The 24597-nt window shown below is 40.2% G+C and overlaps 1 protein-coding gene and 1 long non-coding RNA gene across 4 annotated transcripts; one reads left to right on the top strand and one right to left on the bottom strand.

The window, feature by feature from the left end:
* Positions 1 to 10275: 10275 nt before the first annotated feature.
* Positions 10276 to 22790, bottom strand: Arrdc3 (arrestin domain containing 3). 3 transcript variants are annotated; one of them, NR_178214.1, is made up of 8 exons: positions 22275 to 22790; positions 18759 to 18840; positions 17097 to 17244; positions 16092 to 16194; positions 15493 to 15749; positions 15007 to 15169; positions 14582 to 14774; positions 10276 to 12906 (listed from the first exon to the last, which is right to left on the bottom strand). NR_178214.1 is itself a non-coding variant. In NM_001007797.2 (8 exons), exons 1-8 carry the CDS (start codon positions 22552 to 22554, stop codon positions 12850 to 12852), a joined length of 1245 nt encoding a protein of 414 aa, NP_001007798.1. In that variant the 5' UTR covers positions 22555 to 22790; the 3' UTR covers positions 10276 to 12849. The 3 variants fall into 3 exon arrangements, 2 of the variants coding, with proteins under 2 accessions (NP_001007798.1, XP_017446304.1); NM_001007797.2 differs by having other exon boundaries at positions 14582 to 14736; XM_017590815.3 differs by lacking the exon at positions 22275 to 22790 and adding an exon at positions 19714 to 20073 and having other exon boundaries at positions 14582 to 14736.
* Positions 20962 to 22314, top strand: LOC120100652 (uncharacterized). Its single transcript, XR_005500449.2, has 2 exons — positions 20962 to 21098; positions 21310 to 22314. It is a non-coding gene; the product is annotated as an uncharacterized LOC120100652 (long non-coding RNA).
* Positions 22791 to 24597: the final 1807 nt, after the last annotated feature.

The following is a 24597-nucleotide window of genomic DNA, read 5'->3' as shown; positions in this document are numbered from 1 at the left end:
ACAGAGTGTTTAGAATACTGTCTCGCAGTGCTCTTCCCAATCCTCTGGCTCGCACACACTCTTTCTGCCCCCTCCTTTGCTGTTTGCTGAGCATTGAGGGAATGATAAAGATCTCTGTTTCTGGCCAAGCACCCCACTCAATCTCCACTTATTCTTAGCCCTTTGACCAATGAGGAGCATCTTCAATTAGAAGGTTCTCTGACCAAAGCTAAGAGTAGTACTATCTGGAAACATAACTATTCAGAAGGCAGTTTGTCAACACTTATTTATAAAAATAACAGTAGGAGATCCCCTCTTAGGTTCTATAATTTCTCTAGCTTTGGGCTTTTGATCAGGTTTACAGTACCAGTCATGAACTCCCTCATGAGGAGCAGGTCTCAAATCTAACAAGAAAGAAAGTGGTTGCTGACCTATAATAATTGTGCTCGTATTACATCAGCGGCACAACTGGCCTGCCATGTCAGCCTACGTCATGCAAGAAACAGTTTTTTAAGTGATATGCTTTCTAGACAGGATTGCTTTGTGTGGCCTTGGTTGTCTCGGAACTTAGTTCTATAGACCTTGAACCCACAGAGATCTAAGTGCATCTGCTTCTGCCTCCCCAGTACCGGGATTAAAGTCCCCCCATGGCCCAGCTAGGTTCACAGCTTTTTAAGACTGTCTATGATCTTTCTCTCCCGGCAGACTGTAGAGCACCTCGCAGCACTGTAAAAACTAGCGACCAGTACAGCAATAACCAGTACAAACATGTTCAATAGAATCAGTGGGAGGGTCAACTGAGAGTTAGAATGACCTCAAGACTCTATGGAGTTGACATTTAAATCAGAATTTTATTATATATAGTATATAATATTTATATAAATATGTGTATATAAATAAATATACCTAGAACATATGTGTTATATATAACATCTATCATCTATCTATCTATCTATCTATCTATCTATCTATCTATCTATCTATCTATCTATCTATCATCTGTCTACCCATTATTAATTTGGGACAGTGTGGTAGTTTGACTAAAAATGCCCCATTTATGCAGGCAGAGTCTTCAAGACCCTATCAACTCCCAAAGGTCCTGTTTATTAGGAGGCGTGGCCTTGTTGGAGGAAGCACATCACTTTGAGGCCTTAGAAGCTCAAGCCAGGCCTAGTGGCTCACTTTTTTTCCTGTTGCCTGTTGATCCAGATGTAGAACTCTTGGCTCCTTCTCCAAGACAAGTCTGCCCGCATTCCACCATGATGATACTGCACTAAACTTCTGAAACTGCAAGCCAGTCCCCAATTAAATTCTTTCTTTATAAAAGCTCTCGTCATGGCATTTAACAAATCAGTTATTTATAATGTCACTGAGAATACAGATAAAAAGGAGAAAAAGTTGGAGATAGCGGATGATTACATCATGATAGGGTTGAAAATTGAGGCTGAAGAAATAAAAGATCTTCCTGAGAAAATACGAAGAGAAATGTATGTAAGAAAAGCACCAAATAGTCATCACTTCCTCGTGAACAATCATTAACAGCTGCATGATTGTATGGAACTATTGAAAATGAAGTAACAGACCAGCTTCATCTTTGTCAGGATACACTCTAAATTCATGCTACAACAAATGAACGTATATTGGGTGACTTTCTTACTGAATGAATGCTAGGGCTGTGTCCTTCACAAAGCCTGGTATGTATCAGGCATGTTGTGGAATTAACCCAGCTTTTCCACTTCTATCTAAACTAGTGCTTTGAGCAGTTTGTCATCCATACACATGGTGAACAGAGGTTGTTTTCCCATCCAATGAAGGGGTTAATTAGCTTAGTTTTCAGTCATATCATCTGACTGTCAGAACATCAGGTATATTCATAGAGGCATTCCCGGTGGGCAAGGAGCCTGGGCACGCACTGCTCTGTGACCTAGTTTCTCCTTGGACTGCAGTCCTCTCTTGGGTCCACCATGGCCTCTCCTCTCCTTGGCAGGTCAGCTCTCACTGACCTTTTTTTTCTCATGCCAGCCCTTCTGCTGGCAGTCTGGCCTTAGAGACTTCCATATAGGCAATGTGCAGGGTTCCCCTTTAAATTCGCTGTGCCCCCTTGGCTCTCCTTTAGGAGTTCAGGGCCCAAGGAGTTCACGATCTCCCATCTAGTCTCTTCTTTGACTCTCAGTATTTACCTTTATGGTGCTTAGTCTTGTGGGATTAAATTGTACAGAAATAAATTTTATTCTTCTGCGGCTTCCTTAAAATAAAAACTAGAGTTAAACCAGGGTCAGAGCCAATTAATAATATTTATTGAGTTTCAGTAAAATATAAGAACTTCAAATTATGACAATTCTGGATCTGAATCATTATTAATTTGACCAGAGTGGGAATTAAGACAGTAACTCAACCCTTATTAATCACAGTTTCTCCTTTAAAATTTAGAACATAAAATACAAAATTAAGTATATAAAATTGAAAAAAAGGTTTAAGATAATGTATATAAAGAGATTGTGTATTGTAACATTCCAGGAACTTGATAGAATGTTTATATAAAGACCACTAGATATATAAATTTATTATTTTTATCACTTTTCCACATCCTAAGTCAATCTATAAGGACTTGCAAATTTGATGATTAAGGGAGACAGAACTATAGTCTTCCCCTAATTTAGAGATCCATACTCGAGATTGCTGCCTCATTAGAGCTTTGCGATGTCTGTTTGGCAAGCTAGCTTGTCAGGGTTTTAAAGAATGGATCCTCAGGAAATGGAAAGAGTTCATTTTTCTTAAACAGGAGCAATTTTATTTTCCTTTATTAAATGAAGAAAAAGAACTGCCAAAAGGCATAGGAAAGGAGCACAACTCTTGTTATGTTGTATTCCATTCAAGTTGAGTTAACTATTTTGGGAGCAAATTTCACTATGAAATAAAGGGTTTTGGTATCAGAGAGTCTGTTTTAGGTTTTCCCACTTCTAGCTTATAGCATTTATTCCATGGTAGATCACGCTCAGTTTCTTCTCACTCTTGTGTTCACATCATCTGGAAGATCACCATGGAACAAATGGTGTGAACGGGAGGACACTTTCCCTTCAATGGAAATTTTCAGTGACTTCTTTGTCTTGCTCTGCCCCGTTCCCCACTCCAATCTCCTTTCAAGAAAGCCTGTCACAGGTGTCTTTACCATAAATAAGTAGGCAGGAGGTTTTGTAGTCACTTAGGACTGACCAACCCTTTAGGAATTTTTTTCCTTCTGACTCTTGTACCAACTGAGGCCCAAGTACTTTTCATGTAGGTGAATGTTTCCTGTTACAAATTTTATCAAACCAAATGTGTTCCTTATTTACTCGTCCCATTCTAGAAATGTGCTATATATTTATAAATATTCTATGTTATAACACATGACAATTAAATATATTGTGGGTTGTAATACACATTTCAGTACATATATACAGGTAATGAGGTCATAATCAGTTGTATATTTATTACCTGCACCATAGGCCATTATTTGTGTTAGGAGTATTCAAAATCCTATTCGTTCGTTTGTTTTTTAGACAAGCTTTTTGTACTTAATAGTTCGGGCCATGTTGTTCTTAGAACTCACTTTGTAGACCAAGCTGGTCTTGAACTTACAGAGATCTGCCTGCCTCTGCTTCCCAATTGCTGGAATCAATGGTGTGTGCCACCAAGTATAGTTCCTATTAATTATTGGAAATGTACAACTAATCGTTGACAATCTTAGCAATTTCATTGTTCTGTAGAGCATTAGAAGTCACTGGAGTATTTTGTTAATTTCGATTTTTTTTTTTGTATGCAAGTCTCATCTTTAAGTCTCACACTAGAACTCCGATAGATAGCCAGATAAAGTGTGTATTGTTATGCAAAGCTGGGTGTTCTGTTATCTTAAGCAAGATTTGTCATGTATAAATAACCAAAGTAGCTGCAAATCCATTTGTGGCATGTAGCAGAAGGGTCTCTCTTTACTGTCATTCCTGTTGCAAAAGGGTCTATTTAGATGGAAGAGAATTTAAAAGTTGTGGAAATTTTCACTTTCAGTGATAAGGACGGCATTTAGGAAGGTACTGTTGTGGTCCCTATGATGACACAGAGGAAGACTACAGTGGAGTTCACTAATTCCTGGCAGCATTTACTTCCTCAAACACCGGTGTTACTAGATAAGAGGATGGCGAGCTTTAAAAGAACATACCCAGATTTTACAATTTAAAATAAGATAGCTGCCTAGTGGAAGCTCAAACTAATTATTCCCTAGAATGAAATTAATTTGTGCAAACTTTTTTTTAAGACGCAGTATTTAAATATTTATATTTCTTACAACAATATGGATCTTAAAGATTAGGGGTGATACTCCAGGATGTGGCGTTGTTAGCTGAGGAGGCACTATGAATCAGTGCTGCTGGAAGGCTCCCCAAAGTCCTTTTTAAAAACACATGCAAAAACAGTAAGTGAGGCTACAAAAGACTCTACCACAGTACCTGTACCAGGGCAGTCTAAGGCCAATGCTGAGGATAAGCTTCCTTCTGACTTCTGATTTCACTGTGCAGAATCGAGATTGTTGTGTGAGGTGTAACTTAGTGCATACATGTACATCTGATAGTCCTTCTGTAAACTGCACACTATTGTGCTACCAAGAAGGGAGTGAAGCTGAGTTGAATTGAATTCTCAAAAGGATACCCTTGAGTCCATTTCCAAGCGCCAAGATTACACTATACGTGCTGCTGCATCTGTTGTTATGTCATGTTTGCAAATTCAGGGCTTCGTGTGTTCTAATCAAGTGCCCTAACCATTGGGCTGCATTCCACTTCCCCAGTTATTTAGTTATTTTATTTTTTGAGTTGTATTAGGCCAGCAACAATGTACACATATATGCTTTAGACACATGAAACTTGAACCTATTGGGATTACTCACTTTATTATGCTGTGACCAACATAATCTTATGTAAGCAACCTAAAAGGTTTTGGTTTACAGTCTCAGAAGGATGAAGACATGGCGGAGAGTTTCATCTTCTCATGGAGGCCAGGATACACAGAGAGGAAACCACATGGAGGAGTCCGGGACAAGATACCCAAGCACACTGCTGGTCGGCCTACTTCCCCCAAGCCCTACTTCTCCCAACTACTGCTATAGCACATCCACACAGCAGCTATGGGGCATTCAGCTCTACACAACAAACACTTTGTATATTCACTCACATGCAGCCTATCCTTCTTTCTCTCTCCTTTGAAAAGAATACTGCATGTAACACTCTTCAAAAATTAAAATAACCTTGCTTTTTAAAAACCGTATGTGTCGGGGTGTGGTTTTGCCAGAGACAGCTCATTGGTCAAGAACACTAGCTTCTTTCGCAGATAACCTGAGTTCGGTTCCGAGCACCCACAGTGTGGCTCACAACTGCAGCTTCAGGGGATCTGGTGCACTCTTTTGATCTTCATGAACACTGTGTTCACAATTAAAGAAAAACAGCGCTGTGAGTAGTGTATGCATATGTGAGTTCAAGCTTGCTTTGGCATGTTTCAGGCCAGAAGGCCACACCAGGAATGTCTATCACTCTCCATTTTACTTTTGGACACAGAGTCTCTCTCACAGAATGTGGACTTGCTGATTGGGCTAGACTAGCTGACTGGCAGCAGCCTGGGATCCTTCTGATTTTGCCTTTCAGCATTGCAATTGTAGGTGGGCAGCAGGGCTCACCATTTTTCCTTCTGTGAGACAGGGTCGGCTGGCCTGGACCTCTCTGCATGCAAGGTTCTGAATGTGGTAGAGATTTGCTGGTTTCTGATGAGGACTGGGATTAAAGGAAGGCTCTTACTACCACAATACCACACCTGGCATTTTTTTATTGTTTTATTTTTAGGGGTGCTAAAAGCAAGTCTTAGAGCATAAGCCATTAGTGTTTTGTTCAGGTTTCTCCAGTGCCTATATGTTCGAGACTCTTCCCCACTTTTTCTTCTATTAGTTTGAGTATATCAGGTTTGATTTGGAGGTCCTTGATCCACTTGGACTTAAGCTTTGTGCAGGGTGATAAGAATGGATTGATCTGGTCGACACCTCTGTCTCCTGCGTGGGGTACGTGTAGGCCCAGAGATCCCTGTAATAGATCTCCGTAAAAAACCTCGCCTTCGCTTATTAAAAAAAAAAAAAAGAATGAATTGATCTGCATTCTTCTACATGTTGACCTCCAGTTGAACCAGCACCATTTGCTGAAAATGCTTTTTTCCATTGGATGGTTTTGGCTCCTTTGTCAAAAATCAAGTGACCATAGGTGTGTGGGTTCATTTCTGGGTCTTCAATTCTATTCCACTGGTCTGTCTGTCTGTCTCTGTACCAATACCATGCAGTTTTTATCACCGTTGCTCTGTAATACTGCTTGAGTTCAGGGACAGTGAGTCCCCTGGAAGTCCTTTTATTGTTGAGATAGCTTTAGCTATCCTGGGTTTTTTTGTTATTTCAGATGAATTTGCAAATTGTTCTGTCTAACTCTCTGAAGAATTGGATCGGCATTTTGATGGGGATTGCATTGAATCTGTAGATTGCTTTTGGTAAAATGGCCATTTTTACTATATTAATCCTGCCAATCCATGAGCATGGGAGATCTTTCCATCTTCTGAGATCCTCTTCAATTTCTCTCTTCAGAGGCTTGAAGTTCTTATCATAAAGATCTTTCACTTGCTTGGTTAAAGTCACACTGAGGTATTTTATATTATTTGGGACTATTATGAAGGGTGTCATTTCCCTAATGTCTTTCTCGGCTTGTTTCTCTTTTGTGTAGAGGAAGGCTTATGTTCTAAGATCAAAAATCGACAAATGGGATCTCATAAAACTGCAAAGCTTCTTTAAGGCAAAGGACACTGTTGTTAGGACAAAATGACAACCAACAGATTGGGAAAAGATCTTTACCAATCCTACAACTGATAGAGGGCTTATATCCAAAATATACAAAGAACTCAAGAAGTTAGACTGCTGGGAGACAAATAACCCTATTAGAAATGGGGTTCAGAGCTAAACAAAGAATTCACAGCTGAGGAATGCCAAATGGCTGAGAAACAGCTAAAGAAATGTTCAACATCTTTAGGCATAAGGGAAATGCAAATCAAAACAACCCTGAGATTTCACCTCACACCAGTCAGAATGGCTAAGATCAAAAACTCAGGTGACAACAAATGCTGGCGAGGATGTGGAGAAAGAGGAACACTCCTCCATTGTTGGTGGGATTGCAGACTGGTACAACCATTCTGGAAATCAGTCTGGAGGTTCCTCAGAAAATTGGACATTGAACTACCTGAGGATCCAGCTATACCTCTCTTGGGCATATACCCAAAAGATGCCTCAACATATAACAAAGACACATGCTCCACTATGTTCATAGCAGCCTTATTTATAGTAGCCAGAAGCTGGAAAGAACCCAGATGCCCTTCAACAGAGGAATGAATACAGAAAATGTGGTACATCTACACAATGGAATATTACTCAGCTGTCAAAAACAATGACTTTATGAAATTCATAGGCAAATGGATGGAACTGGAAAATATCTTCCTAAGTGAGGTAACCCAATCACAGAAAAACACACATGGTATGCAGTCATTGATAAATGGATATTAGCCCAAATGCTTGAATTACCCTAGATGCACAGAACACATGAAACTCAAGATGCATGATCAAAATGTGAATGCTTCACTCTTTCTTTAAAAGGGGAACAAGAATACCCTTGGGAGGGAATAGGGAGGCAAAGATTAAAACAGAGACTGAAGGAACACCCATTCAGAGCCTGCCCCACATGTGGCCCATACATATACAGACACCCAATTAGACAAGATGGATGAAGCAAAGAAATGCAGGCTGACAGGAACCAGATGTACATCTTTCCTGAGAGACACAGCCAGAGCATGTCAAATATATAGGCAAATGCCAGCCGCAAACCACTGAACTGAGAACGAGACTCCCATTGAAGGAATCAGAGAAAGGACTGAAAGAGCTTGAAGGGGCTCAAGACCCCATATGAACAACAATGCTAACCAACCAGAGCTTCCAGGGACTAAGCCACTACCTAAAGACTATACATGGACTGACCCTGGGCTCCAACTTCATAGGTAGCAATAAATAGCCTAGTAAGAGCTCCAGTGGAAGGGGAAGCTGGTAATGGGGGGAAGATGGGGAGGGGAACACCCATATAGAAGGGGAGGCGGAGGGGTTAGGGGGATGTTTGCCTGGAAACCAGGAAAGGGAATACCAATTGAAATGTAAATAAATACCCAAGTTAATAAAGATGGAGGGGGAAAAAAAAAGCAAGTCTTCATTCTTACACAGCAAACACTTTGCCCTCTGACCTATTTTCTCAATCCAAATATTTTTTGCTACCAATAAAATGTTCTGTGAGTTAGAACATGTCCCCGCTTTGTAGTATGAACTATTTCACCACAGTCAAGTACTTTTGGACATAAAGTTGCCACTGAACTCCAAAGATATAATTGCCCATTTTTCAGAGATTACATAATTATACCTCAAAATTATCATCTGGTATCTTATTACTGTTCCATTGCTGTGACGAGACACCATGACCAAGGGAACTCTCATTAAAAAAAGGATTGAATTAGGGGCTTGCTTACATACAATTTCAGTTAGTCCGTGATCATCATGGTTGGAAGCAGACGGGTACAGTGCACACACACACACACGCACGCGCGCACACACACACACACACACACACACACACACACATACAGTGGGGATAAACACAAGTCTGGGCTTAGTTTAGGCTTTTTTCAAACTTCAAAGGCCAACCCCAGTGACCTACCTCCTCCAAAAAGGCCACACCTCCTAATCCTTCCCTAGATGTTCAAGTGCATGAGCCTTGGGGCTGCTCTCCTTCAAACTGCGCCTGAGTTTCGAGTAGGTAGACACTTCCAGGGTATATACTGTGGTTGCTGGCTTGAGCCCTATCGATGGAGCAGGACAGAATTCAATTGTAAGTTTTTCTATTGGAAAACCCACCTATGTCATAGGAACTAAGTTCCAAGTACCAGCTAATCAGAATCTTATTAACTGGACATGGTGGCACACACTTGAATGGAAGACAGATCCTAAGTTTGAAGCCAGTTTGAGCTACACAGCAAGTCTTCTATTTGTCTTTTGAGAGCATCAAAGTATTCTGTTTTGTTTAGCTTAGAAGTTAGGATGAAAAAATTACGAAAATTTCCAGTATAAAAAACTCATTTCAAGAAATTAAAGGGAAGAGAATGTGCCCCAGGGCATTCCTAAATCCAGATGTGTTTAATATAGATCATTCCTGGAATTATTAGTCAATATATTGTTTCACTGAAACTAGTCTGAGTTTCTTTTCTGGAGAATCAAAAGTTCTGACTAAATATAGCAAGGTCAGCCAATCAATAAATTCATGGAGCAGCTTCAGTTAAGAGGACTCAATGCTGTTTAACCTAGAAGATGTGTAGTTTAGTCTCAATGTACTCTAATGCCATTTTTACAGGAGTGCCCAGGACTGGCAGTCATAGGTGGTAGAGGGCATAATGTTTTTACTTCCTTAAAAGACAAATTCACCCGAAAAAAAAAAAAGAAAAAAAAAAGACAAATTCACACCTTCAAGAGTGAGCATCACATGTACCCTTTCTTCTTTCCTGAAGAGGAAATCAGTTTGAGCCTTTTGTTCAATGCCTGGTTCACTGGCTGATCTGAGCTCATTCCCTCCTCAGAACTCTTTCATTTGTTAATCTAACTACTGAAAGACGTGTGTCTTCCACTGGCCTGTGTGACAAACTTAGTTCAGCTATTTATGTAACACATTATAATTGCATTCAAAGTGTATAAATGTCTTTGTAACATGGGGGTTCCTTTCTAAGGCGCATAATCTTATGTGTGTGTAAACAATGAACAAGAAAAAGTAAATTTGATTCCAAAAGGATTTTGAAAGTTGCCAATCACTCTAATAGTCAGATCTATTTTTAAAAATATTTACTGCTGGTTTTAAAATTTGGAAAAAAAGTTCAGTGGTTTTCAACCTAACTTATAATGTAGGTCCTCCTGTAATGTTAAGACAGGATACATCAGAGGAGTGTGTATGTGTATGTGTGGGGAATGGCATCTAAATGTGAAATTACCTGATTACATTTGGTTCATTATTTAAGACTTAAATTCACATCTTTTAATTCCTCAGTAATTTTCATCAGTACAAATTTAGAAATGAAGTATTCAGAAGGATCTAAGAGTTTACTGTAAGGTCAATAATATTTGAATGTAGTGCACCACTAATGAGACCAAACTTCAAATAAACCACCAAACAATTTTACAAAAAAAAGAAAAAAAAAAAAACACTTTTATTTTCCACAAGGAAGAGCAATAGGAAAAGTCAAATCATTTCCCACATGGTTTTCTTAAAACAGAGCCTACAAGGACATATTCAGCACCAAATAAAAGATTACAACAGCCATAGAATATAATCTATAAAGCAAACATTTAATATTGCACTTTGTTTCGCAAACATTTTGGATTTTACTTTTCCTAAATGAAAAATTAGGAATTCAAGATAGCTTGAATACTAGAGCGCAACTGTGACCCTCAGATGTTATGTCAGGAATTGACCAATATTTAGAATAGTGTAATGCCTCAAAAGAGTAAAGAAATACTTAATGGGAAAAATAAAACTTTACTTCACCAACTCTTAAAATAATTTTGTCACCAATGCCAATTATCAGAATATTGGTCATTCTTGCTTAATAAAGTATTTTGTAGAACATGGTAGTGAGCGCCCCGAGGCCATGCACACCAACAATTGTTCCCTAGTCAGACATAACACAGAGTCAGGTGTTTTTACACAATCCCTCCCAACAAAAACAAATCCACCAAATGCCCTTTATGCCAAATATCCCATCAGCTTCTTCTGAGGGGGGACATTCACAAAATGATTTAACAATTAAAAAAATAATTCACCCCCAACTCCTTATTATCTAGTATTGTTTGCTATGGGAGCACATAACCCTTTAACTGAATCACTTAAAACGTGATCCATTTTTACAATGGGCTTTCTTCACCCTGTCGGCATTATTTCAAACATGAATTATCTTCCATGTTTTCTTAAAGGCCACTTATGGAAAAGCCTATTTTGTATGAAGCTTTAAGACAGTATTTAACCAGGTCAAGCACCAGGCCAGAGTTACTATAATTCTCAGTCACTCGAGCTGTGGGTCAGATGGCAAGGTGGACAGATGTAACACCCATCTCACACATATGTTGCAACATCAGAGATGCTGGTGCTGCTAGAAACACAAGTGAACTCTAAAAAAAAAAATCACGCTACTTTGTACTTTGAGAAGATGGGGTTTTAGTTGTTTCATGAATGTTAGTATATGGTTACAATATAGCCATAAGTTATCTTTAAAAATAATTTATTGATGTGTTGATCTACATATACTCAAAGCTAGAGACCTATCAATTCCTCTTTTAGATGATAGAAAAAAATTGTTGAAAAACAATATTCTATACATGTACAAACTAAAGCTGTTTATCCCAGAAAACATTCTGGTATTTCTACTTATAAAGTGTGTTCACTGTGGAAACAAATTTGGGATTTCGTTCTCTCAAACGTGAGCAATGTAAAAATGGAGCGTCTCCCATCATTACCTTGATGTACATATTCTGGCTTATTGAAGTACTTTGCATCAGCAAAAATGATTTCCAACATATGTGTTTTGGAGGTAATTAAGTAACTCTGTATAAAAATAAATGCACTTTCCCCTCCCTTCCCTAGTGACTGGACAGTTCCCACTCATTCTTAAAATAATAAAAATACTTCCTCAGAGCAACAGCCCTTGACTCTCCGCTGGTGCTTGCCCTACTGTCTTTCTCCACTCTGAGCTTTGTTTCTTCTTATATTTAATAATAAAAAGGGGAATGTGGGTGGGTTATCAGTTTTGTGTATGTCCCATTTCCGAAGTTCCCTCTCCAAAAAGCCAACCAAATAACAAGAACGACAAGAACAAGAACAAGAACGTAACAGTGCAACGAAACAGACGGCATTCCGACAGTTTGGCAAGTGATGCATTCACCTGAGATTGAGTGATGGTAGGCAGTCAGTAACACAATGCTGCTCTGCTGTCAATAGAAAGGCAACACTCTCATAGAACCCACACAACAGCCCTACAAAGTCTCTCGGCGGCCTCCTCCTCCCGTCTCTTTTCTCCTCGTATCTGTTGCTTATCTACTACAGTAGGCTGCAAAACATACAGCAAAAGGATTGGCTTGAAGGCATTTGATGTTTGTAAATAAATCCACAATAGGATCCAAGCTGAAGAGGTGATACATGGTCAGCCTAGTAGGACAATTCTGAGCATGTGCATACGCAGGTAGAGTCCAGGCTACATTAACTTAAAAAACAAAAACAAAAACAAAAAACAAACCTGTCAGTGCGTTTTTGTTTTTTAATGTCAAAGTTTTTCAAAGCTTTCTTTTGTTCCATGTTGTGCTGACCACATAGTTTTTAAGAGTATCAAGAGTCTGGCATAAATGGAAAAAAGCTGTAGTGACATTGAACTGCACAATGTAAGCATTGAGCATGTGCAAATTTTCAAATAGGAAGGACAATATCCTTCTTTGCAACGGTGTCTTGACACATGATCACAGGCTAAGAAGACTGCCCTTAGTTTTAAGGAAAGCTCAGATCTTCAAGCGTGTTGGAGCAGCCCAGAATGATGCTGTAGGATTCTAAAGCATGATCACTGGTTGTTTCACGTGTTTGCCATTTGTCTGGGCAAAAGCAATTCCACTTCCTCTGAAAACGTGTCTCCAAGATACTTCTCTGTCCTCAGCCGGAAGAGATACAGTTCGGAACCCACATCAACTTGATTCAATCAAGTGTTCCTTCAGCGAGAGGGGCATGATGGTCTGTCCTCGGATGACTGATCAGGATTTGGATCAATCTAGTAGGAATAAGATAAAATTTACAAAGTTAACTTGGTAAGGTGAAGGAAAAATGTGACACTTTTGGTACCAGTCAGCAAATGTCACCAATACGGAGGACTCACATAACCTGCTAACTAATTATACCCTGGGCTCTCTCCCTTGAAGGGCCACATGGGAAGGAAAGGGTGCTGGATTCCTAGTATTAAGTATAGACCTGCATGAACACTTCAATTCACACAAGTAAGTTCCTGGCAGGTCTCTTGTAAAAGGGCAGTTTCACTCAACATTAGTGGTGCAGAAACTTGGGTCATACCCGGGAGTATAAAATCAAACTGCTCATCTCCTTTGTAAAGTGTCTTTTAATCTCATCCTAAATGTCAGTGCACCTTTTCCTGAGGCTCTGTGGTTCCTGTGAGGGGCACACAAAGTTCTTCTGGACAAGACTGATCCACAAGTTTTATGTCAAATACACATTTTTGAAGAAAGTAGCGTCGTCTTGTAGTTAAACCACATTCCAGAGCTATTTTAGGGTTGAACAAGTTTTACATTAACTTATACTCATCTTGAAATGGGCGGAATTTATGAAAAATTAGATTAAATTAATACTATTTGTATATTAACTAAAACATTCTCCCCATGAAAGCTATGAATACTCAAAGCCAGAAGCAAAATAAGAAATGTAAGAATAAAAACACAGTAATAGAATTTGTGAGAAATGGTAGAACATTTTCAGAATCTAACATACTTCTAATAAAAAATGTGCATGAACAGATTCTGAGTACCCTATAGTCAATTAAGATGATTTTAGGGAGCCATGTCTTCAGTTATGGGGTCATAGCAATTGGTTTCAAAGTAAAAACAAGACCCTTTGTGTCTAATGAGTATAAAACACTAAGAGTCCTACTATAAAATAGTGGAATAAATTATATGACTCGAGAATGATTGTCTTGATTTGTAATTATTTTGGCTATCAAGGCCGATTTGAAGGGTCCTATAAAAATGTGTCCTGTTGGCTCCAGTTGTGTGGGAAAGTCCTGAAGCTGTTGAACCCAGCCCTTTCAGTCCTTCAGCCAGCCTGCCCTTCCTACCCGGACTGCCACACCTTTGGAGGGCTATTCATATTTTAAAAGTCATCTTAATCGCCATTTCAGAAAAGCTACTCTATTCCTAACTAAGCTCCAATAAAGTGCTCATTACCTGGTGGTGTTTCCTAACACTGTTAAAACAGTATTTCCCTCTGAATCTTATTTCTTTATTCACCAATTTGTGAGCTATGTGCCCAATGTCACCAACATGAACAGCATAAATAATTTAGCAGGTTTTTTTTTTTAAAGAATATGCTACTTTTAGAAATATGCTATCTTTTCTTATGACTAAGAATGCTAAAATATGCAAAAAATAGATTGGATAATGAATAATATAAATTCTAGCTATTTAATTAATGTCTATAAAATTATAAGGTTATTCCTTCAAAAATGCTAATGAATTAACTAGACTTCAATTCTTGGACCAAGTCATTAGGGTTGAAGTTAGATAATTTGACTTCTGACTGTAACTTCTAAGCTGTCATTATAATTTTTGTTCTTCCAGGATAACCAAGAAGCACCTGTCTTGTTAAAGCCTGTATCTTGTTAAAGCCCTACACTGCGGCTTTCTAGGAGACTCAGTACACGCATGTGTCTTGGCGCTTACCTCTGAATAGAGAGGTGGAGGCAGGAACCGGAACTCCTGGATATATGCGAACAGTGGTCCTTGAAGAGCTCTCTCAAAATCATCACAAGCACTCACTGGTGCAAGATTATTCCGTCTCTGTTCCTCCGTTACAACCTCTGCATAACTGGGTGGTGCTGAGGGAGAAAGATACACGCAATTCGAACAACATGTTCTTATGCATGTCAAAATACACAGAATAGTAGATATTAAAAAAAGGTCATGTGAAAGCATAATTATTTGTTTGGTGATTAAAACAAGGAAGACATACAACCAAACTTAACATTAAGGTCATATGTGCTATCTACGGAAAGGTACAATTTAACTAGGGATGTAATATACCAAAAACAAAAAGAGAAAAGTCTTAATAATAATAGAGTATGTTTAGAAATGTATTATCTAATTACCTTCAGGTCTTTCAGGAAGGGATAGACCGAGCCAGTTCATATTCATGCTACACTGACTGCTCACACTTGAGGTTCTGCTCCCAAATGGATGTAGAGGGATGGTCCCAATGACTAGTGGCAAACTGAGAAGCAAATCCATGGCCCCGGGAATATCCACGTATACCTACAGGGACAGAGGCTGCCGTCAGCATCCCAGGTACAACCTCCTTTACAGCACAACCTCATTCTGACATTAGCGGAGATCCTCTTTCAGTTTCTAGACAAGTTCTCTTTCATGTGCAATATTCTAGGCTTATGTGAGGTAGAAGTAACAACCATAATTTAAAGACACACACACACACACACTCTCTCTCTCTCTCTCTCTCTCTCTCTCTCTCTCTCTCTCTTACACTCTGCTACTGCAGACTATAGAAACCATACTTGGATAAGCCAACACTACAACCCCAAGACTTGAAGGCAAGTCATAAAATGTACAGTAACACCTACCATTAGCGAATACTCCACACGGATTATACTACAGTCGAGGATGGAGGGTGAAACTGGTGGGATCTTGAGCAGCTTGCCGTCCCACGTCTCCGTCTTCCCAGATGATAAGGATTCCCCACGTAAGTTTGCCACCAGCTGTTTTACTTCCTTCATTTTCCCTTTGGCGTAGAAGGCCTGCGTTTGGTAAATGGCTGCCTTTGGCACTACCATTCGGGAAGAGCAGTTCTCAATCTCAGCAAATATCTGTATTGATTCACCTGCAGAGGGAAGCCGTTAAATTTACTATTAGAAAACAAATAAGCCAACACCCACTATAAAGGGTAGACTTCTGAAGCTCAATTATGAAGCCCAGCTAACGCTATGGCAGAGAAACAAACTATCCTGGAAGTGAGCAAAGAGACTTACAGTTAAAACACAACTTGCTCACTCTCGGTGACAGGAGGAAAGGAGCCCATGTTTGTAAAAGGAAAATGGACAGGGACAGTGGACAGAGCTGTACTAGGGAAGGCTGGCTGCTCACATTAGGTATTTCCCACATGCTAAGTGTATTCACAAACATCTAGTAAACGCCTTTTTGTGGGCTTCAACCTCATACATACCTGGGGTGTAGCCCTTCCTCTCAATTTTGGCACTTAAGGATATTGGGCCTGAGGTGCAGAACCAGCAACAGAGTGTCTTTTCTTTTGTGCCTGCTTGGGGTGACTGTAAAAAATAAATTGAGAAAAAAAAAAAACATCAATGGACAAACTCATAAAAATGCCAGAACATTTTAAAAATTAACTAAGAGAATTAATTTTGTTTTCCTAACAAATAGTTTTAAGGAACATCAGACTTCTGTTTTCATATAAACTTCCATTCAATAAAGGAAAAAAAGGGTTAAAGGCTTTACTCCCTATCCTAAAGCAAAGCTTTAGTCCATCATGTACTAATAAACTAATCAAAATAAGCAAAACAGAGCAAAAAAACCCTTTCCAAATTCTGCATAAACCGTCTGAAACTTGGTTGCAATTCCAAATGGTATAACATCTTACTTTGAAAATGTAAAAAAAAAAATTAGTAAACCGTCCATTTTAAAGGTTGATTTTTTATTTCTTTAAAGATGTCATCACTTGTTTAAACCTAATAGTTTTGGAAGCCAAATTTGAATTAGTCTTGTAAAATGCAATTAAAAAGAAATTAAGGGTTTTTTGTTTGTTTGTTTTCATGAAAATGATGAATCCCCATCACTTGACACCTATCCCTAATTGGAAAAATGCAATATAGTACGAAGTTTAGAGATTGTGACATTTAAATAGGAATAGATGTTCTCCTATTGTTCATTGAATCATTTAGGAACCATGCCTTGTTACTGCTGTGTTCTGCATAAAAGATACTTCACATATCAGTCTTTTAAATTTACTTAGCTCAGCATGAAAAATAGGAAAAATGAAAAAAAAATCATTTGCTTGTGTGCTCTATTTTTTCTACTATATATTTTAAAATAGGCATTTTAAATGAAATTTAATAAAATTGCTTTGTCAGAGCCATGGAGTTGCACAGATTAAGTAGCTATTCTTTGTGGATTCTTAAGTTAAACAGCAATCCAGGATTCAGTCAATGCTTACCAGTAATGAAGGAGTGTTGATATCTATGTGCTCAAAGACTGTAAATTCCTTCTTTAATTTTACTGGTAGAAGCCAAGGCCTATGCAATTCGGCCTTCACCCAATAGCGCACACTGCCATGTCGGCCTTCAAATGAGGTAGCAAGTGGTCTGTGTAAAATATAAAGATGGATGTATTAATCTTCTGTCTAAAAATTCAATATTAGATTGGAATAAATACATTAGCATGTACAACTGTCTAAGAGGTACCACAGATAGAAAGATGTCACCATGTTTGTGGACCAACGAGGCACTACATATATAATTTCTTAAAACTTTCCAAAGGGATAAGTCATTAGGGAAAGATCTTTTATTTTCAAATAATAATAAGAGGTAAATTTAACAAAAAATTTGTTTTTATAGCCAGAAGAATACAATTCCTTCAAACAAAAGAGTCTACTTTTAATGTTAGTGGCAGAATTATGAAAGTTAAATAAACTATTCTTGAAAGGTAAAAGTTTAAACACAAAAGTAAAGACTGACCTCACTATTTCTACTTTAAAATCCTAGATCCTAATAAAACATTCAGAAAAGAGTCTCTATACTGCTCCACTTTTGTTAGCCAGGAATTAGAACCTCTTTTTATAGCAACTAATTAAGTATAGCATGAAAAAGGTCTAGGATATTCTCACAATTTCCTTTTTCATAAAGTCACAGAAATGGTAAATTTTTTTATACCCCCGTTCACTCAAATTCTAACTCCCCCCTGGCTGTTTCCTAGTTTTACTTTCTAAAGCTTGAAAAGAAAAATATTCCCATTAAATCTATGTCAAAAGAGTCAAAACTGTTTCTCAACTTGGCCAGATTGTAGGTTTTGGTGTATAAGAAGCAGCCTGTCCCATTAAGAACTGTCTAAGTGTTGTTATTTAGAAAGCAGAGGGCTAGATATCCTGGCAGAACTGCCACTGTTTTACAATGGTTATGAACTCTACATAAAATTCTAATGTTGAATGAGTAGACATGGAGTTAGATACAGTCAAGGCATGATAGACTGTTACATGAGCTAAGTTCATTCCATAGATCAATGTGGGTGTCGTTTATAGGTTTCAGAATCATCTGTTAAAGGCTAAGAATGCACTGTATTTCAAGCTTTCCACTCTTAAGTCCGGGTTACGATGTCTTACGTAATGCCCACAGCAGCTCTTAATAAAAACACACTGAATTTGTATCTAAAGAACAGGACTATCCTGGAGTCTTACGTTTATATTCTAAATTTATTGCTCATCATTCACAATAGGAGAAAAGACAGAATGTGAATTTTAATCCAGTGAGCCACTGGATTAAACTGATGAAGACATACCCAGCGGCTGACTGAAGGTTTACTATTTGACCAGGACCTACTGACTCACCAGTCCTACATTGGATATTAACGTTTGGTAAGCTTCAAACACTACTGTAAATTCTAACGACTAAGTGTGCGTTCTGTAATTTTGCCACATTAGATTAAAAATAGCTCCTTCTGTTTAATACAGTATTTTTCTCTGTCAATATCAAGTTTCTATAATGAAAAGGGTTTTTTTTTAACTAAAAAATTAAAAACTCTGTATTTAAATATGAACTAATCTTGTAAGACTGTACTTGACTAAGAGTATCAATAGAAAATGCCTATGACTTAGAATACTCACGTCTGTGGAAGCTCGAAGCTAAATGCATATTCATGCCGTCCTGAATGAATAGTGCTGAAGCCTTCTTCACAATTATCATCATCTGAAAAAACAAAAAGCAGAAAACAAAAACCTTGTCATTCTCAGGTGGCATTCAAGGATGTTCTTCATGATCAAAACCACAAGCTTTCATCTTAAGCTATCAGAGTTCTAATCCCAACTTCATTATTTGCTTTGGCTAAAAATAAGACTCCTTACTCCTCATTTTCCTCATTCTCAAATGAGGAAGATGAATATTTACACTTTATAGGCTGTGTTATTTCAGTGAGAAAAAAAAAGTTAAAAAATGTATCGAAAACAGGTTCAGGTACCCAACCACACTGTTATCTTGGTCACCAGTTGTTTATTAAGTGTGCATCAAATAAAAATTGTAGACTATTTCTCAAATTGCCCATTTTTGGTGACTACTTTCTAGACCATTCATGTTGTACCCAAGAAACAGAGAGTTTCGAGGACCCCTGGGACTCAGGGCTTCTCAGAAGGGACTCTGTCAACAAGAGACAGGCAAGGGACTGTTTCAAAGCTAAATACAATTGTTTACGTAGGCAATATTCAACACAAGTGGTTTATGCAGCAGCTAGAATCTGCTTTTTTAAGTTTAGTGACAAAGAAACATTTTGTTCAACATCCATTTGCTGGGAATTGGGTGGGGGGTGGGTTGCGAATAAGCTTTCACTTAACCCATTTCTTTTGCTCAGAATCATTTTTTGTATGTGTGTCGTGGAAATAAATTAAAAATGTGGAAAGGGTCCTTTTGGCTGTCTAGGTAATATACCGAAGTCTAGTAAGACTTTACTTGGTGTGCAATCCTTTTTAATTAGCATGGGGTGGGGGCTGGCGCTTATCATTACACTTCGCCGAAGTACTGAAAATACATAAAAATATGACTTTCATCCCTAAATCATGGTGACCTGACCATATCTGCGCATTGCTTCCAGAGCCTCCTGGGGAGCCCCTGTACAGCGTCAGCCCTGAGGACCGGCCGGGGGAGCCATGGCCCGTCAATTCGCTCCCTCCAAGGCGCCCAAACTTCGCCTCTCTCCCTTTCTTCCTCGGCTCCCTTTTGTGCCAGCTCAGCAGTCTCATTGAGGAGTGCTGCGGCCGCCGCGCCGTGGTAAACAAGTGCCTGGCTGTCAATCAAGAACTAGACTAGAGCAGGAGAGGACCGGCCTAAACCGGCGCTGAGCAGATCCCAGCCGGCCCGCCCGCGCGCGGCCGCGCTCCGCGCGCCCCGCTATACATACGGCATACGTCGCGCGGCGCTCGCGCCCGAGCAGCCTAGAATGCTGGGCCGGAGGCGGAGCCACAGCAAGCCGAGCTTCCGCTTTCCACGCCCCAGCCGGTGACCGGTTCAATCTGGCTCAGGCCACCCTGACACCTTCGCTGTTACAGCGAGGGGGAACTGGGGCGGCGGCGCGGAGGCGGAGGCCCCGGGGAACAATGGGCGAGGCCCAGTTGGTGCCGGTGATGTCTCCCCTATCTGTCCTGTGTCATGTCCCCTCGGGTCACACAGGTACCAGCCCCGGGGGTACCCTGGCGCCCGCACCTCGATCAGCCTTTGGTGGGATTTTTAACCGAGCTTGAGCCCAGGGCAATGAAACCTGCGGCGGCTGCAGTGGGCGAGGGGCCTGGGACACCCGGAGAGGGGCGCGCCGAGGGGCGGAGGCGGCTGGCCGGGAGAGACCTTTACCGGCGCACGCCGGTTCCAAGCCTCGCCCCAGCCGGCGCGAGCCGGCTCGACTTCCCCCTCGCCCCCCCCCCCCCGTGCCCAGTCCAATCAACGCCTGGCATCGCCTTAGCAACAGGCTAACAAACGCAGCTCCGCCTATCGCTGGGCGCCCGGGGCGGGCGCTCAGCTACCAGGCTAGTTTGAGCGAGCTGCCAGTTTGAAGTCATTGAAACTATTCCAGCCTTAAGAGCCCGTCCACGCGTAGCCAGGCTTGCTGGGGCACCTCGCAGGGCGCAGGTAGTTATCTTAACTGTGAGATCGTGGTGCAACGGATCAAGTGTGTGTCCACAGAACTCGTTCTTTCCCCCCTACTACAAGTCTTAACTCTTCGAGGAAAAAGCCTTTGTCTCTTCTTATGTTTTTAAAGGGTGCGACGTCAAAGCAGGTTCAAAAGCAAATTCATGGATCTGCCCTTTTTAAAAAACAAATACGAGCGCTGTCATTAGGTACTGTATGGCCCATTCGTGTGGACGCTGCGGAAGGTGAACTAGGGAACCATTTCAGCATGTAGAACACCTCGGTGTAGCTGCGTAAACCCCAAGACTTGGCTTCACCTTTATATTTAAAAGACGGTACATTAATTCTGTGTAACTTAAAGCATCCTCCATTTCTCACTTGCGTTAAGTTCAATTAACGTCTCCCTAGGATGTATATTTTAGATACTTAAAAAAAAAAGCATGCCTCTATCTGAAAAATCGCCAGTATTTGCACTAAAATACTGCATTAGAAAGAAGAAACACAAATTACATAACCAGTTTTAACATTATATTCTTCTTGGACTAGGAATTAAGTCATCGCCACCACCTGACGCGTGTAACCAATCTGCTGAGAGCAGAACAAGCGCCCCTCCTCACCATCCCCCAGAACTGGTCCGAAACAGGATTGAACCGCTTCTAACAAAGGGTGGAAACTTAGAAAAACAAGCTTGGAGTCGCCTATATTTCCACATTGTAGCCACTTAAACAACAGATCGCAAATCTTAGGACCTCTTGTCCCTTTGACAATGCCTTAATCTTCATCTTGTACCCAAAAACCAAATCCGATGTGCCATATACTTTTCAATTCCATCTGTCTGCCATGGGTTTCATTGAATCCACGTTCCAAAGTTAGACATGATGCTCCGAGAAGAAAAGTACTGACCCGGAATGGCTTCTAAACTGACTTAATAGTTTGCATAATGATAGATATTATCCTTTAAAATAAATGGTGCTTGATGTACATTTTAAAAGGAATTGGGAGAAATGGGAAAACACGTGGGGGTGTTGATGCCATATGTCAAAATAAGCCAGGGAAACCCTTTATCAAAGAACAATAATCAAGTCTTTAAAGTCGTTTGCACGTTAATATCAAAAGCAGATACATCTAGCAACCTTCTTAAAATGTCACTACAGTTCTTTATTGGTGCTCCTTCCTGTATCTAAGATTGTAAAATAAAAGGAGAAATCCAACATTGGACTGCAGTCTTTGCAAATGAATTTGAAAATATCAGTAAAACGACGGAGTCACATTTGAACACGTTATAAGGTGCGTATGGCAGATATGAAGCCGGTTACAGATGAAGTTAAGTGCAGTTTGCACTCACTTTGCAGACGCCTGCATGGATTACAGCTTAACACGCTTGGACGTCAAGGAGAAACTACATCTTCTAAGTTTGCTACCTTCATCAAACTGCCGACTAGAACTGCATTAAAGGAGATTAAAGTTCTCATGCACAGAAGTAGAATGTAGTGACTAATATAAAAACTTACCTCTTTCGTGCCCAATTAAGATGTCTTTATGGTTGAAATATTCTACTTCTTCAGTGTAATTCTGTGTATAGGCAGTATTGGAGCCGGCGTTTCTTGATTCAGTCCAGCGTACTTTCGCATGTCCTCTTGCATGAATTTTAAGAGATTTTACTCTGATTTCCCCAGTAACTTCTAAATTTACCCTTCCTGAGACAGTGTCCCCGCTAGAATACACGGGGACATTACTGTCATTAAGACAGTCAAAGCTTATTGTCAAACTCTTTACCTTTCCCAGCACCATGATTATAACAAAATCTATAAAAATATAATAAGACCAAAAAAAGTCAAGATCGCATATAAGATGTGATCTTCACTTAACACTGATCGGTGTCTTTGCCGTGCAAAAGAAAAAAAAATCTTGCAGGCAGGATCAGTGATTGTCTACAAATAGTTCATTGAGATTTCTTAAAAAGTCAGGGCAGCAGAGAAGCCGCTGCTCCACGCTCCTGCTCGTCTCAGTGGTCTCCTTACAAAGACGGGCGGCTGGAGGCTGCCAGCTCACTTTAAGAGCAGCTTTGTGAAAAACAACCCCAGTGCGCAGGCGCAGGCCGCGACTGCAGCCAGCCTCCCTGCGCGTTCCCTCCCGCGAGGCGCGCGCCTCCCTCTCGTCGCGCGCTCCCGGTACAGTAGGTGTGGAGCCGGCGTCCCTGACTTCGGTGCATGGGCCGCAGCGATTGGCCGGCGGGCACTCCGCGCGGCTGCAGCGCCGGCCCCGCACGCGCTCCGCGAGCTAGGTAGAGGGGCCCGGCGGCGCCAGGCCAGGGTGTGCGCCCGTACCGCGGACCCGCAGGACGTGCGAGCCGTGGGGGAAGGGGAGAAACCGGTTGGGCAAGCCGCTGGTGGCCCCAGTCTAAGCTAATGAATTTCAAAAGAAAATGTAATAAAAAGCAGACAAATATTGTTCATACTAGAAAGCATTGTTGACTTGGATAGAAACAACAAAAGCAAGCAGGACTTTGTAGACAGGGTGGCAATGGACTAAGCCAAGGCCTTAGGAGCCAAAGAACAATGCTCCAGGCAGCTCTTGTCTTCAGCTGCCTTCCCAGACTCCTACAGCTTCAAACTCGACCAAGTTGTCTGTGTAGTGTGTAGGCCCGACCACTTCCTCGACGGGAGAAAAAGTCCTTTTTCAAGACACCACCTACTGCTCCATTGCAGAGAATGACGCGATTACAACTTCTGTATCCTCAGGAATAAGAATAGAGCTCACACCCCTAATTACCACCTCATAAGAGACAGTTTGAACATAGTCATTTAGCTGACACTGTTTACAACAGACTGAAAAGTCTTAGCTAGAAAAGCATATACGGTGGTTTTTGGTTTTTAAGTATGATTTGTTACATAAATGAGGCTTAATTTTTAAGCCTTACTTTTACTTCAACATGCTAATTGCCGTGCTACATCTTTAAATACAGGCACATTTCTCCTTTTTTCAATGCCTTGAGTAAAAAAATGCAGTTCTAAACATCACCAGGATTTAGAGGGTAATGGCATAGACTAAGATCATTAACAGTCAACATAACCTCATAACATGGCTATATTATGAAATCCTGTTTTATGCATAGCCAAAATCGGACGAGGTTGTCTATAGTTAAACATCAGATCCTTTTTGCATGGTAAATCCGGATAGGGCGAATCACAACAAACGAACTATTTTGCTGTTTTCTTTATTTTAAAAAAATCTACATTTTTATTTAATTACATTTTATTTGACTTGACATGTGAGCTAAAAAAATCTAGAATATAACTATGTCAAGAATAATTACTGGGCAAGCCGTTTGTCTGAAGAGTTTGGCTTGTTAAGCATAAAATTACACATTTGTGTATTTTAAGGCGGGGGGGGGGGGGGGGTAACTTTCTTCTCTCGGTTGACACCTGGTGGATAATGTAAGTAAAGTGCCTAACCCTTGGGCTAAGGGTTGGTAACAAATACTACTGGTGTTTTTCTCCCCCTAGTGGAACAGCCATGACTTTGCTAGAATGTCAAATTTTGTTCAGTATAAGGTGAATAATGCATTAGACAATCATATAAAATTGAGCAGGGAGTGGAGTTAAAATTTTTAAAATTTTTATGTATGTGTGTATGTATGTATGTATGTATGTATGTATGTATGTATGTATGTATGTATGTATATCTGTGTGAAAGCATGCATGGTATGGTCTGGTACCTGTTCAGCCAAAAGATAAGTGGCCTCAGATTCCCTGTTACTGGAGCTATAGGTAGTTGTGAACCTGGCTATGTGGGTGCTGTGAACTGAACTCAGATCCTCCAGAAGAGCAGAAA

Source organism: Rattus norvegicus, chromosome 2 (genome assembly GCF_036323735.1).
Source record: "Rattus norvegicus strain BN/NHsdMcwi chromosome 2, GRCr8, whole genome shotgun sequence".
In the NCBI taxonomy this organism is placed as follows: domain Eukaryota; kingdom Metazoa; phylum Chordata; class Mammalia; order Rodentia; family Muridae; genus Rattus; species Rattus norvegicus.
This window is presented reverse-complemented; position numbering and strand designations above follow the sequence as displayed.

What these genes read in the sequence shown, in the direction of transcription:
- Arrdc3 (NM_001007797.2), bottom strand. Translation starts at nt 22,554, where the DNA reads ATGGTGCTGGGAAAGGTAAAGAGTTTGACAATAAGCTTTGACTGTCTT. An exon ending in CTTAATTGGGCACGAAAGAG is followed by an intron (nt 18,841 to 22,274) that starts GTAAGTTTTTAT and finishes TTGTTTTTTCAG; the next exon opens with ATGATGATAATTGTGAAGAA. An exon ending in AGCTTCGAGCTTCCACAGAC is followed by an intron (nt 17,245 to 18,758) that starts GTGAGTATTCTA and finishes TATTTTACACAG; the next exon opens with ACCACTTGCTACCTCATTTG.